This window comes from Rhinolophus sinicus, linkage group LG05, assembly GCF_036562045.2.
Source record: "Rhinolophus sinicus isolate RSC01 linkage group LG05, ASM3656204v1, whole genome shotgun sequence".
NCBI classification, from domain to species: domain Eukaryota; kingdom Metazoa; phylum Chordata; class Mammalia; order Chiroptera; family Rhinolophidae; genus Rhinolophus; species Rhinolophus sinicus.
The window spans coordinates 43,208,917-43,226,118 of record NC_133755.1 but is presented as its reverse complement, the minus strand read 5'-3'; the positions used below and the strand labels follow the sequence as shown (position 1 = coordinate 43,226,118).

General features: G+C 35.8%; 1 protein-coding gene across 7 annotated transcripts in view; it reads left to right on the top strand.

Annotated features, from left to right (window-relative positions):
* Positions 1-17,202, top strand: part of USP34 (ubiquitin specific peptidase 34) — a 205,557-nt gene that overhangs the window by 114,493 nt on the left and 73,862 nt on the right. For all 7 annotated transcript variants that reach the window (XM_019717506.2, XM_074332027.1, XM_074332028.1 and 4 more), the window contains 3 exons: positions 1,008-1,130; positions 1,269-1,352; positions 1,869-1,955. In XM_019717506.2, the coding sequence (XP_019573065.2) occupies positions 1,008-1,130; positions 1,269-1,352; positions 1,869-1,955 (294 nt within the window). The remainder of the gene's footprint in view (positions 1-1,007; positions 1,131-1,268; positions 1,353-1,868; positions 1,956-17,202) is intronic.

Sequence of the window (17,202 nt, the reverse complement as noted above, 5' to 3'; positions counted from 1 at the left end):
CTTTGTTTTCAACAACAAAAATGTTTAGAGGAAATACACTACAGTTTAATGATATGCATCAGTGCTTGTTTTGGAGCTCATGCAAGTCAACTGATAGAATTAGAGAAAAAAATGAGGCAAATAAATTTAATATGTATTTGTTAAGTTCTCATAGGGGCATGATCTTACGTGTATGTTAGATATCTTTGTAAAGACATGTTTAAATTGGTGATTATTTTTTAAAAGCTGTATAATAAGGGGTTACTTTCTGGAGATACGAATAGACACCTATAGGATGAATGGAAAAACAATGTCCTAATTATGCTAATGGTTATCTATGATTTGAGACTTTGTGATATGATTTCAGAAGATCTCATACCTCAAATGATTTATAATTGAAGGAAGTGGGCCTGGAAAATGGTGGTTCATGACTCAAGAGTAGCTCTAATAATACTGTTGTCAAAGATGCACACTAAATGTGAATAACAGTTTCATAAGTTGAGAGTAGAAAAAAACTATTTTTAAATTTATGTATTTGTATATTATGACTTAAATGGATTGGTATAACTTAAGAAGTGTTAAACATAGACTGTACCACACATATAAACTTTTCTACTTCTATTAGTCTTTTCTACTTCTATATCCTTGAAGGTTCACACATTCAACTAGGCTGCAATGTTTTTTTTTTTAATTGGGAAGATTGTAAATTGCCTCAACGATTGTGAAGGCTAACAAGATATAATTTTTTTCTGTACTTCTGTTTGGGTATTTATTTTAACAAAATTTAGTGAATAATTGGTGTTTTAAGCATACCATTAGTACCAGTTATATAGGCAAGGGAATCATGTTTGAATACATTTCAATGTATATGTAATATATGAGTTTTTAATCTAGTGTCAATTTCTTTAAATTTTTTTGGAGGGGTGTTCCCTTAGTAATTTGGTGTGAGAAAGTTATGTTTTTCTTTTATTAATTTAAGAGTACTTATTTGGTGTGAGAAAGTTATGTTTTTCTTTTATTAATTTAAGAGTAATGATGGACTTAATTGGAAAGAACTTCTCAAAATTAAAAGTGCTCACAAGCTATTATATGCCTTGGAAATTATTGAAGCACTGGGAAAACCTAACAGAAGAATAAGGAGAGAATCGACGGTAATTGCATTTCCATTGTTAACATTACATGTTTGTATTCTCTCTGGACCAAAATCCCAGAGTGTGTTGTCTTTTAGTCTAGAATAATTTTTTTCCTGCCATGTTCCCTAATTATTATTATTTTTTGCTTTTCCACAGGGAAGTTACAGTGATCTTTATCCAGATTCAGATGATTCAAGTGAGGATCAAGTGGAAAATAGTAAAAATTCCTGGAGTTGCAAGGTTTGATCATCATGTGTTTTGCAGTATATTGATAAAAATAATTTATCTCTAATTTTCCAATAGTAGGTACCATAATTATTAGTTGGTTTTAAGCTAATTTACTATTAAAATAAAGCGTAATTTAAAAATTATGTATTACTCTAAATCACAGTTATAAGCTGAGATTATTTAATGCTTTGGTCCTACCATTTTTCCTTCATTGGAATACTGTGTTAGGGCATCCCAGTGTCTGGGATTAAATGATTAATGGAATAGAAAGATATATTACAGATTTTTGCAAGAATCTTTTTAAAATAATTCTTGAACGGCGGCTGTATGTTATTACTTTGCATAGAAGTTATTTTGGTTACTTAATGAAGAGAAATATACTAAAGGAAAGATATATTTTACTTACGCGCGTGCGCGCGCATGCGCGCACACACACACACACACACACACTCTCTAAATCAAAAAGCAGATCTTCATTATAACATATAGCTGCTTTTCTCTTACCATTACTTTCACAATTTATTACAGTTTGTTGCTGCTGGAGGGCTTCAACAGTTATTAGAAATTTTTAATTCTGGAATTCTGGAGCCTAAAGAGCAGGAATCCTGGACTGTGGTAAGTGAGAATTCACTGTTTCAACGAGTTAGAATAGTTATTCCATTTTAAGCACTTCTGTTTCCCATTAGTAAGTATAACTTTTGCTATTATACATAACTATATCAAAGGAGAGTATGGATTACAATAGAAGTAAATTATTTTAAATATAAAGAGTCATAAAGTAGTTACACAATCAGAGTTCTCTATGTCAACTCTGTTAAAAATTTTAATTGGCAAAATTATTGACTGAACAATGGCTAATTCATACGCATTTTTCTTTTTGGTTGATAAATTTATTAATATTTACATAGTCAAACTTTGGGTACCTTAAAAAAAACTTGATTTATGTCTCTAATTTTCTTAACATCCTTTTTCATTTTTTCGTTTTATTTTGACCATTATTTCCTGTATAGCAATACTACTCAAAAATGTGTTTCCAGACTTATTTTTGACTGGTCTGCAATGAAATAGGTACAGAAATTGAGTGTAAGACTTAGAAAATTTTATAGCAATTGGATATTGCTGCAGTATTTTTTATATTTTTCAAAATCATTGGTCTTCAACAAAATGAAAAATTTAAAAATGGTGCTTTACTACTATTAACTTGAAAAAGCACTGTTCTCGTATGTTAAGAAAATAAAACTGCTTGTAGAATATTAAAAAATTCATAATGCTACAAAGCATAATCCAGGGTTGAACTAAATGGAAAGGATGCTCCTTTTCTTGACCTCAAACAAAGCAGTATAGCATTATCAAACATTCCACTCAAATACTTACTTCTTAGTTCTTGGTGTTTAAAATTACCTTGGTACCTAGGAGTCAGCTATTCTTGATTTGATAGCAAATGCTGCTACCCCCAAAAGGTTAATGAAAAAATACATTTTGAAAACATCTTGCCACTGGTTTCAATACTTGGAAATGAAAAAATATATACATTTTTATTTTACTACAGAGATTTCCTTTTTAGATACCTCTGCTACAATAATTAATTATTGTAGTTCTGTGTCTTATAATTCAAATGTCTGTTTATGTTTTATTGTTATGTCTTTGTTATCCCATTAATTTCTCAGAATTATATAGTGACTTTTAGTTCTTTGGCCAAATGGGAGAATTTTACTAAAATCTTTAATGAGTATTTATGTGTTATTTATAGGAATTTTATTTGTAAACTGCTCTAAGTTTAGTTTTGAATAAAAATTACAGGGAATCATATGCTAAAGATTTTCTCTGTTTCCTTTGAAGTTTTGGATACTTTTATGAACTATTACTAATATAAATTTATTACCATATCTTATGCATTATAGCCTGGCAATGCCTGAAATGCCAAGCATGCCTGAGACACAGATTGCTTTTGAGTCAACTGAAGTATACCCTATTTATAATGTATCTGTCTTAGTATATTATAGAATACTTATAAATTCAGAGTCATTCTTGTTTCTTAACAAATTTTATTTTTTCCTTTTAAAATGAACTTAGTTGAAGTATACTTTTAAGTTAAAAATTTTGACCTGTAATTCACATACAGTAAAACTCACTTTTTAAATGTACAAATCAATGATTTTTTTAGTATGTTCACAAAGTTTGCATTACTACCCAGAACAGTTTCATCACCCCAGAAGGAAACCCCATACTCATTAGCAATCACTCCTCATTTCCCTGCAAATGCTTGAGCCCTAGGCCACCACTACTAATCTAATCTACTTCGATCTCTATGGGTTTGCTTGTTGTGGACATTTTATAATTTTGTATAAGTGGAACCTCTCTCTCTCTCTCTCTCTCTCTCACACACACACACACACACACACACACCCCTCACGTGTACTCGGTCTGACAATTAACTTCACGAACTTGCCACTGTGCGCTTACACTGACAGCACTGTACACAGAGCTCGGTAAGGTTTCATAACCTTGGTATATCAGTGTCTCACAGCTGTGTTTATGTTGATGTGTGCCGGTGTCTTACTGAGTAGCGTTCATTATTGTTGTTGCATTTTTTGTGTGCCATCGCGAGAATGTCTGAGCTTGACTTAGAGCACGAACAAACATTAAATTTCTTGTTAAACTTGGCAAGAGTAGAAGTGAAATCAGGGACATGTTAGTCCAAGTTTAGGGAGTTAATACTATGAAGAAAACGGCAGTGTACAAATGGATGAAACATTTTTCTGAGGGGAATGAACGCGTCACTGAAGAAGAGAGGTCAGGGCGGCCAGTAACAAGCAGGACTGATGAAAACAGTGCGAAAATTTGTCAGCTGACTGTGAGAAGCATAACAGACCAAATAAACATTGACACAGAAACAGGAAAATCTTAACTGAAAATCTTGGCATGAGAAAGGTGTGTGCAAAAATGGTCCTGAAGGAGCTCACCGATGAACAAAAGCAAAGGAGAGTCAAAAGTTTGCCTAGACCTTCTGGAGACGCAAGATAATGTTTTGGGCCCTGTTATCACTGGTGATGAAACATGGGTGTACCAATACGACCCTGAAACAAGCGTCAAAGTGCACTGTGGAAGTCAGCCAATTTTCTACAACCAGAAAAGTTCCGTCAGTCAAAACAATGTTGCTAACCTTTTTTGATATCAGAGGGGTTATTCATTATGAATTAGTACCAATTGGACAAACAGTTAACCAAGTTTACTATTTGGACGTGCTGAAAAGGCTGCGTGAAAAATTTAGACGATCTGAACTTTTTGCCAACAATTCATGGCTCTTGCATCACGGCAATGCACCAGCTCACAAGGCACTGTCTGTGAGGGAGTTTTGAGCCAGTAAACAAATAACTGTATTGGAACACCCTCCCTACTCACCTGATCTGGCCCCCAATGACTTCTTTCTTTACCTGAAGATAAAGGAAATATTGAAAGGAAGACATTTTGATGACATTCAGGACATCAAGGGTAATATGATGACAGCTCTGATGGCCATTCCAGAAAAAGAGTCCCAAAATTGCTTTGAAGGGTGGACTAGGTGCTGGCATCAGTGTATAGCTTCCCAGGGGGAGTACTTCGAAGGTGATCGTATTGATACTCAGCAATGAGGTGTGTAGCACTTTTTCTAGGATGAGTTTGCGAACTTAATTGTCAGACAGCATGTGTGTTTGTGTGTGTGTATGACATGTATTTATTCATCCTGGAAAGTAGTATATTATCCATTGATATGAAGATTGATGACTGTTTTAAGGATTTTACAGTTTTAGCTCTTACATTTAGTTCTTTGATCCATTTTAAGTTAACTTTTGTTATGTCAAGTCAAGGTGTACTTTTCATGCAGTAAATTATGTACTCATTTAGAAAGTATAGTTTACGTTTTGAAAAATGTGTATACTTGTATAATCCTCCAGCAAAGTCAAAAGTTCTGTCCTGTCCTTTTACAAGCAGTTTCTTCCCCTCTCCCAACTGACCAGCCATGGAACTACTGATATGCTTTGCTTTGCTATAGATTAGATTTGCATTTTATATGATTTCATGTAAATATAATAATAATGGTATATACTCGTTTGTATCTGGCTTCTTTCACTCAACATGTATTTTGAAATTGATAAATGTTACATGGATTAGTTTTTTTTTTTTTGCTGAGTAGATATCTGTTGTATAGGTATAGTACACCTTATTTATGCTTTCACCTATTGATGGACGTTTGAGTTTCCGGTTTTGGACTATTATGAATAAAGCTGACATAAGCATTCTTTTGGGTACTTGTTTTTGTTTGGGGTAAATACCAAGTAAAGAAATTGCTGAGTAATACGATAAGATTTACTTATAAGAAGCTGCCAAACTGTTTTCCAAACTTGTTATACCACGCAACACATGAGAGTTCCATTTGCCTCACATCACCATCACCACCAGTTGGAATGGTTGGTCTTTTAAATTTGAGACATTCTAGTTGATATGTAGGTTATCTTACGGTTTTGTTTTGCCCTTGCTTGGTAACTAGTGATGTTGAGCATCATTTTCCCTTGCTTATTAACCATGGTGTTTTGTGTTGTTTTTTTTCATACTGGTAAAATACACATAACTTAAAATTACCATCTTAACCATTTTTGAGTGTATATAGTTTAGTAGTATTAAATACATTTTTTTCACATTGTTGTGCAACTATCACTACCATCCATCCCCATAACTGTTTTCGTTTTGTAAAACTGAGGCTCTATACCTATTAAACAATAACTCCCCATTCTCCCTCCTCTCCAGCCTGTGGTAACCACCATTATACTTTCTATCTATGATTCTAACTACTATGAGTACCTCAAATAAGTGAAATCATACAGTATGATCTTTGTGTGACTGGCTTATTTCACTTAGCAAAGTATCCTGAAGCATATCCTTTTATCACCTTGCAGTATTTCCTGGCATTTTAAGGCTGAATAGTATTCCATTGTATGAATATGTAATATTTTGCTTAACAATTCATCCATGATAGACAGTGGGTTGCTTCCATGTTTAGTTGTGAATAATAAATACTGTTGTGAACATGGGCCTACAAATATCTTCGACAGTCTGCTTTTAATTCTTTTGGGTATATACCCAGAAGTGGAATTGCTAGGTCATATGGTAATTCTGTTTTCAATTTTTGTAGAACCTGCCATACTCTTTTCCATAGCAACTGTATCATTTTACATTCCCACGAACAGTGCACAAGGGTTTCAGTTTCTCCCCATCTTTGCTAATACTTTTTATTTTCTGTCTTTTGAACAGAAAATAGGAGCCATCTTAATGAGTTTGAGAAGGTATCTCATTGTAGTTTTAATTTGCACTTCCCTAATGATTAGAGAACTTGAGCATCTCTTCTTGTTCTCATTGGCCATTCATATATCTTCTTTGAAAAAAATGTCTTTTGAAGTCCTTTGCCTATTTTTGAATCTGGCTGTTTGTTTTTTTTCATTGTGTTTTTAGAAGTTTTCTATATATGGTTGATACTAATCCTTTATCAGATACAAAGTTTGCAGATATTTTCTCCCATTTTGTGCCATTGCCTTTTTACTCTGTGGATAGTCTTCAGATGCACAAAATTTTTTAATTTTCTTGCAGTCTAGTTTGTCTATATTTTCTTTTGTTACCAGTGCCTTTGGTGTCCTATTCAAGAAATCATTGCCAAATCCAATGTCATGAAGGTTTTGTCTTATGTTTTCTTCCAAGAGTTTTATTGTTTTATGTCTTACATTTAGGTCCTTGTTTCATTTTGAGTTAATTTTTGTATATGTGTTAGGTTAAGGGTCCAGTTTCAATCTTTTGCATATCAATATCAAGGTTTACCAGCATTTCTTAAAATGGACTGTCCTTTTCCCCATTGAATTCCCTTGGCATTCTCTTGTCAAAAATCATTTGACCGTGATATATGTGGGGGTTTATTTCTGTGCTCTCTGTTTCATTCCATTGTTGTATATCTATCTGTCTTTATGTCAGGACTACACTGTGTTAATTACTGCAGCTTTGTAGTACATTTTGAAATCAGGAAGTGTGAATCCTCAGTTTTGTTCTTTCAAGATTATTTTGGCTATTTGGGGCCTCTTGAGATTCTATTTGAATTTTAGGATAGGTTTTTTTTGCTGTCTGCAGAAAACATAGGATTTTGTTAAGGATAGTATTGAATCTGTAGATCACTTGAGGTATTAATAGTATTGATATTTTAATACATGTTTCAGTCTATGTACATGGGATGTATTTCCATTTATTTATGTGTTTAATTTCTTTCAGCAGTGTTTTGTAGTTTTCAGTATAGGAATCTTTCAGCTCCTTGGTTTCTATCCTAACTATTTTATTCTTTTTCATGCTATTGTAAATAGAAATGTTTTTATAATTTCCTTTTCACGTTGTTTGTTAGTATATAGAAATGCAACTGAATTCTGTGTGTTGATTTTGTATCCTGCTACTTTGCTGAATTCATTTATTTTAAGGGCATTTTTGTGGACACTTCAGGGTATTTAGATGATATGTAGGTCATATCATCTACAAACAGATAATTTTAGTTATTGGATGTTGTTTATTTCTATTTCTTCCCTAGTTGCTTAGGCCGAAACTTCCACTACTATGTTGAATAGAAGTGGTGAAAGCTGTCATCCTTGCCTTGTTCCTGATCTTAGAGGAAATACTTTGAGTCTTTTACCATTGCGTATGATTTTCACTAATGGTTTTTCATATATGGCTTTGTTATGTTGAGGTACTTTCCTTCTATTCCTATTTTGTAGAATGCTTTTATCATGAAACGGTGTTGAGTTTTGTCAAATGCTTTCTGCATCAATTGAGATGATTATGTGGTCTTTTTTCCTTCATTTTGTTGATGATGTGGATCATTCTTATATGTTGAACCATTATTGCATTCCAAGATTAAATTCCACTTGGTCATGGTGTAATGACCCTTTTAATATGTTGCTGAATTCTGTTTGCTAATATTTTGCTGAGGATTTTTGCATTAGTGTTCACAAGGAATATTGGTCTATAGTTTTCTTGTAGTGTCTTTATCTCTCTGTGATATCAGGGTTATGCTGGCCTATGAGGAGTTAGGAAGTGTTCCCTCATCTGGTTTTTGGAGGCGTTTGAAAGGATTGTTAGTCTTTAAATGTTTGGTAGAATTTACTAGTGAAGCTGTCAGGTTCAGGACTTTCCTTTGTTGGGAGACTTTTGATTACTGATTTAATCTTATTAGTTTTGGGTCTGCCTATTCAGATTTTTTATCTCTTAGTGAGTGAATGTATAGGAATTTGTCCATTTCATGTAAGTTATCTGATTTCTTGGCATACAGTTGTTCATAGTAAACTATTATAATCCTTTTTATTTTTGTGGAATTGATAGAAATGTTCCCACTTTCATTTATGAGTTTAGTGATTTCACTCTTGTGTTTCTTAGTCCTACTAGCTAAAGGATTGTCAGTTTTGTTCTTTTTGAAGAACCAACTATTGTTTTCATTGATTTTCTCAGTTGTTTTTCTGTTCTCTGTCTTACTTTACTCTGATCTTTATTATTTTTTTCTTTTTGCTATTTTTGGGTTTAGTTCTTTTTCTAGTTCTGTAAGTTGTGAAATTAGATTGTTGATTTGAGATGTTTCTTGCTTTTTTAACATGATAGGTATAGGTTTGTAGGTATAAAGTTTCCTATTAGCACTTCAAATAGGGAACTTTCACTGTCCCATAAGTTTTGTTTTGACCACGCTTTTTATCTTCTTTTGTGAAGTGTCTGTTCATATCTTGGACTTTTTTTGTTTGCTTTTTGTGTCTTAGTAAAGAATTGTAAGATTTTTTTCCCCCCTTAATCAATCTGGACATGTTTTTGTTTTGTTTCGTTGCCAGATATATGTATAGTACTCTCCCCTTACCCATGAGGATATGTTCCAAGACCCCCTGCAAACGTCTGAAACCCTATATATACTACATTTATTCCTATACATATATACACTTTGCAGCTTCTCTTTGGCATATCCAAATTGGCAGCATCACTACACTTGCATGGTGGGTCCATTATTAGGTAAAATAAGGGTTACTTGAACACAAGCATTGCCATACCAAGATGGCTACTAAGTGATTAATGGTTGGGTGGTGGATACACTGGATCCAGGGATGATTAATGTCCTAAGTGGGCAGAGCACGAGGATACAAAATTTCATCGTGCTACTTAGAACGGCACATAATTTAAAACTTAAGAATTGTTTATTTCTGGAATTTTCTGTTTCATATTTTCAGACCATTGTTGACCTTGGGTAATTGAAATTGCTGAAAGCAGAACTATGTATAAGGAGGGACTATTATAGTGTGAATATTTGCACTCAGTCTGTGGCTTTCTTTTTCATGATATTAACAGTGTCTTTTAAGCAGAGAAGTTTTTAATTTTAACAAAATTTGAATCCTATCTAAGAAATCCCTGTTTCAAGGTCACAAGATTTTCTCCTGTAAGTTTTTTGGTTATCTTTCACATTTAGCTCTATCATATGTTTTGAGTTAACTTTTGTATATGTGGAGTGAGATTGAGGTTTTATTTATATTTTTATTATGGCTATCTAATTTTTGTAGCACCATTTGTTGAAAACACTCTTTCCTCACTGAAATTTCTGGTACCTTTCTTGAAAACTAGTTATATAGTATTGCTAGGTTTCCTGGTATATTAGTATGGATGTACTACTTGGCAGTGGGATTAGAAAAATAGGAGATAAAGGACTATTGAAGAGCAAGCTGTGAAATTCTCATCTCGACATAGGTGATTTTATTTTTTATTTCCATGTCTCTTATCTTGTTTTTTTTTTTTTTAATTTATTGGGGTAACAATTGTTAGTAAAATTACATAGATTTCAGGTGTACAGTTCTGTATTACATCATCTATAAATCCCATTGTGCGTTCACCACCCAGAGTCAGTTCTCCTTCCATCACCATATGTTTGATCCCCCTTACCCTCTGGTAACCACTAAACTATTATCTGTGTCTATGAGTTTTCGATTCTCATGTTTGTCTTGTTCTTTTGTTGTTTTTGGTTTATATACCACATATGAGTGAAATCATATGGTTCTCTGCTTTTTCTGTCTGACTTATTTCGCTTAGCATTATACTCTCAAGATCCATCCATGTTGTCACAAATGTTCCTATCTCATCTTACCACCGAATAGTATTCCATTGTGTATATGTACCACAACTTCTTTATCCATTCATCTATCGAAGGACATTTTGTTTTTTTCCATGTCTTGGCCACCATAAACAAAGCTGCAATGAACATTGGAGCACACGTGTCTTTATGTATAAATGTTTTCAGATTTTTTGGGTAGATATCCAGGAGAGGGATTGTTGGGTCATATGGTAATTCTATTCGTAATTTTTTCAGGAACCTCCACACTGCCTTCCATAGCGGCTGCACCAGTCTACATTCCCACCAACAGTGTATGAGGGTTCCTTTTTCTCCACAGCCTCTCCAACACTTGTTACTATTTGTCTTGTTGATGATAGCCTTTCTGACTGGGGTGAGGTGATATCTCATTATGGTTTTTATTTGCATTTCTCTGATGCTTAGTGATGTTGGGCATTTTTTCATATGTCTATTTGCATTTGCCATTTGTATGTCCTCTTTGGAGAAATGTCTCTTCAGGTCGTCTGCCCATTTTTCAGTTGGGTTGTTTGTTTTTTTGTTGTTGAGTTTCATGAGTTCCTTGTATATTTCGGATATTAGTCCCTTATCGGAGGCACTGTTTGCAAAAATCTTCTCCCATTCAGTTGGTTGCCTCTTTATTTTGTTGATGGTTTCTTTTGCTGTGCAGAAGCTTTTAAGTTTCATATAGTCCCATTCGTTTATTTTAGCTTTTACTTCTCTTGCCTTTGGAGTCAAATTCTTAAAATGCTCTTTGAACCCAAGGTCCATAAGTTTAGTACCTATGTTTTCTTCTCTGCAGTTTATTGTGTCAGGTTTTGTGCTTAAATCTTTGATCCATTTTGAATTAGTTTTGGTACGTGGTGACAGATAGCAGTCCAGTTTCATTTTTTTGCATGTGGCTATCCAATTCTCCCAGCACCATTTATTGAAGAAGCTGTCTTTTCTCCGTTGTACGTGTTTTGCTTCTTTGTCAGAAATTTCTTTCCATATTTATGTGGTTTTTTTTCTGGGTTCTCAATTCTATTCCATTGGTTTGTTTTTCTGCCAATACCATGCTGTTTTGATTATTGTAGCCCTGTAGTACAAGCTAAGGTCAGGGAGTGTGATACCTCCAGTATTGTTCTTTTTTCTTAAGATTGCTTTGGTTATTCGGGGTCTTTTGTGGTTCCAAACAAATCTGATGATTTTTTTTCTATTTCTTTAAAAAATGCCATTGGGATTTTTTACATATTTTGTAAAGATTTTATTGGGGAAGGAGAACAGGACTTTATTGGGGACCAGAGTGTACTTCCAGGACTTTTTTCCAAGTCAAGTTGTTGTCCTTTCAATCTTAGTTGTGGAGGGCACAGCTCAGCTCCAGGTCCAGTCGCCATTTTTCTAGTTGCAGGGGGCACAGCCCATCATCCCTTGTGGGAGTCGAGGAATCGAACTGGCAACCTTGTGGTTGAGAGGATGCGTTCCAACCGAGCCATCCGGGAGGCAGGTCAGCTCAAGGTGCTGTGTTCAATCTTAGTTGCAGGGGGCGGAACCCACCATCCCTTGCGGGACTCGAGAAGTTGAACCGGCAACCTTGTGGTTGAGAGCCCACTGGCCCATGTGGGAATAGAACCGGCAGCCTTCGGAGTTAGGAGCATGGTGCTCTAACCGCCTAAGCCACCGGGCCGGCCCCCCCTTTGGGATTTTGATGGGGATTGCATTAAATCTGTATATTGCTTTGGGTAATATGGCCATTTTAACTATGTTGATTCTTCCAAAACATGAGCACGGAATGTCTTTCCATTTCTTTGTGTCTCCTTCAATTTCTTTTAAAATGTCTTAAATAGTTTCAGCATATAGGTCTTTCACATTCTTGGTTAAGTTTATTCCTAGGTGTTTTATTCTTTTTGCTGCAATTGCAAAAGGAATTGTTTTTTGTATTTCTTTTTCTGAGATTTCATTGTTAGTGTATAGGAACGCAGTGGACTTTTGTACGTTGATTTTGTAGCCGGCAACTTTACTGTATTCATTGATTGTTTCTAATAGCTTTTTGGTGGAGTCTTTAGGGTTTTCTATATATAGCATCATGTCAGCTGCAAAGAGTGACAGTTTAACTTCTTCATTCCCTATTTGGATGCCTTTTATTTCTTTCTCTTGCCTAATTGCTCTGGCAAGGACTTCCAACACTGTGTTGAAAAGCAGAGGTGATAAGGGACAGCACTGTCGTATTCCTGAATGTAGAGCAAAGGGCTTCAGTTTTTCACCATTAATTATGAGATTAGCTGAGGGTTTGTCGTATATGGCATTTATTATGTTAAGGTATTTTCCTTCTATACCTATTTTATTAAGTGTTTTAATCATAAATGGATGTTGTATCTTATCAAATGCTTTTCTGCATCAATGGATATAATCATATGATTTTTGCCCTTTATTTTGTTTATCACATTGATGGATTTGCGGATGTTGAACCATCCTTGTGCCCCGGGGATGAACCCCACTTGGTCGTGATGAATAATCTTTTTAATGCATTGTTGTATTCGAGTTGCTAGAATTCTGTTTAGGATTTTTGCATCTAGATTCATCAGAGATATTGGTCTGTAGTTTTCTTTTTTTGTGTTGTCCTTACCAGGTTTTGGTATCAGGGTATTGTTGGCCTCATAAAATGAGTAAGAGAGTACTGTCTCTTCTTCAATTTTTTGGAAGAGTTTGAGGAGGATTGGTATTAAATCCTCTTGGAAGGTTTGGTAGAATTCGATAGTGAAGCCACCTGGTCCAGGACTTTTTCTTTTGGGAAGGTTTTGGATGACTGATTCAATTTCATTACTGGTGATCGGTCTGTTTAGATTTTCCAGTTCTTCATGCTTCAGCCTAGGAATGCTGTATGTTTCTAAGAACTTGTCCATTTCTTCCAGGTTATTGAATTTGGTGGCATATAGTCCTTCATAGTATTCTTGGATGATCCTTTGTATTTCTGTGGTGTCCGTGATAACTTCCCCTTTTTTATTTCTGATTTTGTTAATTAGTGTCTTCTCTCTTTTTATCTTAGTGAGTCTAGCCAAGGGTTTGTCAATTTTGTTAATCTTTTCAAAGAACCAGCTCTTTGTCACATTAATTTTTTCTATTGTCTTTTTGTTCTCTATTTCATTTAGTTCTGCTCTGATTTTTGTTATTTCCTTTCTTCTGCTGACCTTGGGTTTCATTTGTTCTTCTTTTTCTAGTTCTTTAAGGTGTAACATGAGGTTATTTATTTGGGATTTTTCTTGTTTCTTGAGATAGGCCTGTAATGATATAAATTTCCCTCTTAAAACTGCTTTCGCTGCATCCCAAAAATTTTGGTAGGATGTATTTTCATTGTCATTTGTTTCTATGTATCTTTTGATCTCTAATTTCTTCTTTGACCCGATCGTTCTTTAAAAGTATGTTGTTTAATCTCCATGTATTTGTGTTTTATCCTGCTTTCTTTTTGCAGTTGATAGTCAATTTCAAAGCCTTGTGATCAGAGAATATGCTTGGTATGATTTCAATCTTCTTAAATTTGCTGAGGCTGATTTTATGTCCCAATATATGGTCTATCCTTGAGAATGTTCCATGTACACTAGAAAAAAATGTATAGTCTGATGTTTTAGGATGAAGTGCTCTATATATGTCAATTATGTCCATTTCATCTAATGTGTCATTTAGGGCTGCTATTTCGTTATTTATTTTCTGTTTGGATGATCTATCCATAGCTGTCAATGATGTATTTAAGTCCCCTAGTATAATTGTGTTTTGGTCAATTTCTCCCTTTAGTTCTGTTAGTAGTTGCTTGGTATATTTCGGTGCTCCCTGATTGGGGGCATAAATATTAATGACTGTTATGTCTTTTTGTTGTATAGTCCCATTATGAAATTTTCATCTTTGTATCGTGTTACCTTTTTCACCCTGAAGTCTGTGTCATCTGATATCAGTATGGCTACACCTGATTTTCTCTGGGTACCATTTGCTTGGAGTGTCAATTTCCACCCTTTCACTTTGAGTCTATGCTTGTCCTTGTAGCTGAGATGTGTCTCTTGGAGTCAGCATATGGTTGGGTTTAGTTTTTTGATCCAATCTGCTACTCTGTGCCTTTTTATTGGTGAGTTCAGTCCATTTACATTTAGGGTGATTATTGATATGTGAGGATTTCCTGTCATTCTATCTTTAGTTTTCTGGTAAGGCTGTGTCTCCATTGTTTCTTTGCCTTTTTGTTGTCTATTATTTCTGTGTGGTGGTATTCTATGATGTTTCCCTCTGTTTCTTCTTTTATTACAGTATATATTTCAGTTCTGGATTTTTTTTGAGTGGTTACCCTTAAGTTTATGTAAAAGAAAGTTTGATATTTAGAGTATTCCATTTTGTTCAGCATGCTTACTTTCTCCATTGCCATATTCCGGTTCAGGCCTTTACTCTCCCCCTTTTTATGTTTTGGTTACCACAAATTGTCTCTGTTGATGGTGGTAGAATAGCCTCCTTTAGTGTTTCTTGTAGTGCAGGTCATGTATTAGAAAGTTCCCTCAGCTTCTGTATGTCTGGAAAAGTCTTTATTCCTCCTTCCTATTTAAAGGATATCTTTGCTGGATATATTATTCTTGGCTCATAATTTCTCTCTTTCAATAGTTTGAATATTTGGTTCCACTCCCTCCTGGCTTGTAGAATTTCTGCTGAAAAATCTGATGATAATCTAATGGGCTTTCCTTTGTAGGTTACCGTCTTCTTTTCCCTGGCTGCCTTGAGGATTCTTTCTTTGTCGTTGATTTTAGACAGCTTCAATACAATGTGCCTTGGAGAAGGCCTGTTGGGATTGAGGTAATTAGGTGTTCTATTTGCTTCTTGGATTCGAGGATCCAGTTCTGTCCACAAGTTTGGGAAGTTCTCATCGACAATTTGTTTGAATATATTCTCTGTTCCCTTCTCTCTTTCTTCTCCTTCTGGTATGCCCATTATTCTTATATTGCTCTTTCTGATGGAGTCAGAAAGTTCTTGTAGAGTTCTTTCATTTCTTTTAAGTCTCAAGTCTCTTTCTTCTTCCATCTGTGTAATTTCCAGGTTTCTATCTTCAATGTCACTGATTGTTTCCTCCATCTGGTCAACTCTACTACCTAAGCTGGCTGTTTCATTCTTAATTTCTTCTATTGAGTTCTTAATCTCCAGAAATTCTATTTGGTTCTTTTTTTAAATTTTAATCTCTTTCGTAAACTGCTCATGTTGTTCTTTGATTGTGTTTCTGAGTTCATTAAATTGCCTTTCTGTGTTTTCTTGCATCTCTTTGAGTTTTTTCAGAACTGTAATCTTGAATTGTCCGTCATTTAAGTCACATATTTCCATATCTTTAAGTTCCTTTTCTGGAGACTTTTCACTTTCTTTCTGAGCTGTCTTGTTGCCTTGGTTATTCATGGCAATTACTGCTTTATTATTTGTCTTCCTAGACATCTACTGGAGTGGCTTCTGCAACAGGTTGATAGGAAGAGGTCTTTCTTTTGTTTTCCAGTGCTTGTTGGTAGAATGTTTTATTTTCTCTCTGACTGCAGCCTTTTTTCTCTCTCTCACACGGTAGTGCTATGTTTTCTCCACACTATTCCAGCTTCTCACACAATGGGGGGATTCCCTGGGAGACGGGCTTCTCCTCTTTTAATAGTTCACCTGGGTCACAGGCACAGTGTCTGTGTGGGTATGCGGAGAGCTTTTGAAGTTCCAAAGCTCTTCCTGCACCAGATTCAGAGCCCGTATGTTTCAGCAGTTCTGTTTACTCCTGCAGGGATCCGCCCAGATAGGTGGGGCCAGGGGCGGGGTGAATTGTGAGAGGTGGACCAGAGCAATGGCGGTGACGACCACCACCACCACCACAGCCGGTCCTGCTTCCACAGATCCCTTCCCTTTGCCGGAACTAGTTGGGCTGCAAATCTGTGTCTGCGGTCCACAGTTCTCAGAATAGCAAATATTCTGTTCTTTCGATCTGACACTGCTACTGTTCTGTTTCTAGCACCGGGCAGGTGGGGGCGGGGCGAGCTCTGGGAGGGTAGGGAGGGGGTGGCTAGTCTCAGTGCCTACGGCTTCCGGTCTCTGCTCGGCTTCCGGTCTCTGCTCGGCTTCCGGTCTCTGCTCGGCTTCCGTTCTCTGCTAGGCAGTGAGGGCTTAAACCACCGTTTTCAGCCTTCTTCCCTCAGTCTTTTCTCTGAGGTCTCTGCCGTGAGCGTTGGGTTCAGCCGTGTTATATGCTGCCCCCTCAGCCTTGTGGCCCATAAGCGGAGCCCTAGCAGTCCGAGTTCTTCCGTCTCCCTCGGCTGCGATAGTTCCGGGATGCAGCGAGCTCGGAGCACTGAGCTAGGTCTGTGTCCTGCGCCCGCGCGGCTCCGTCTCACACTTCTCCCTTCCCTCCTCCCCTGCTCGGGGGATTCGCCCACGTTTAGGTGAATTCAGTAGTGGGCCTCTTCGTCTTGCCTGTCTGCTGTGCAGGGAGTCCTTTGTGGAGTTATGGTTGTTTGATTAGTTGTAGATTCCAGGGGAGCTTTACAGAGGCTCACCGCATGCCGCCATTTTGATGATGTCACTCGATATTTTTATTTATTTAAAGGAAGAGTTTTACTTTAAAAATGTTAAAGTAGAGTTTTGAAATCAATACCAAACACTTAATATTTTACCAAAGAAATTTTTATTTTAAATGTCTGTATGTAAGTGTAATATTATCAGTTGAATTATTTTCTGGAACTATTG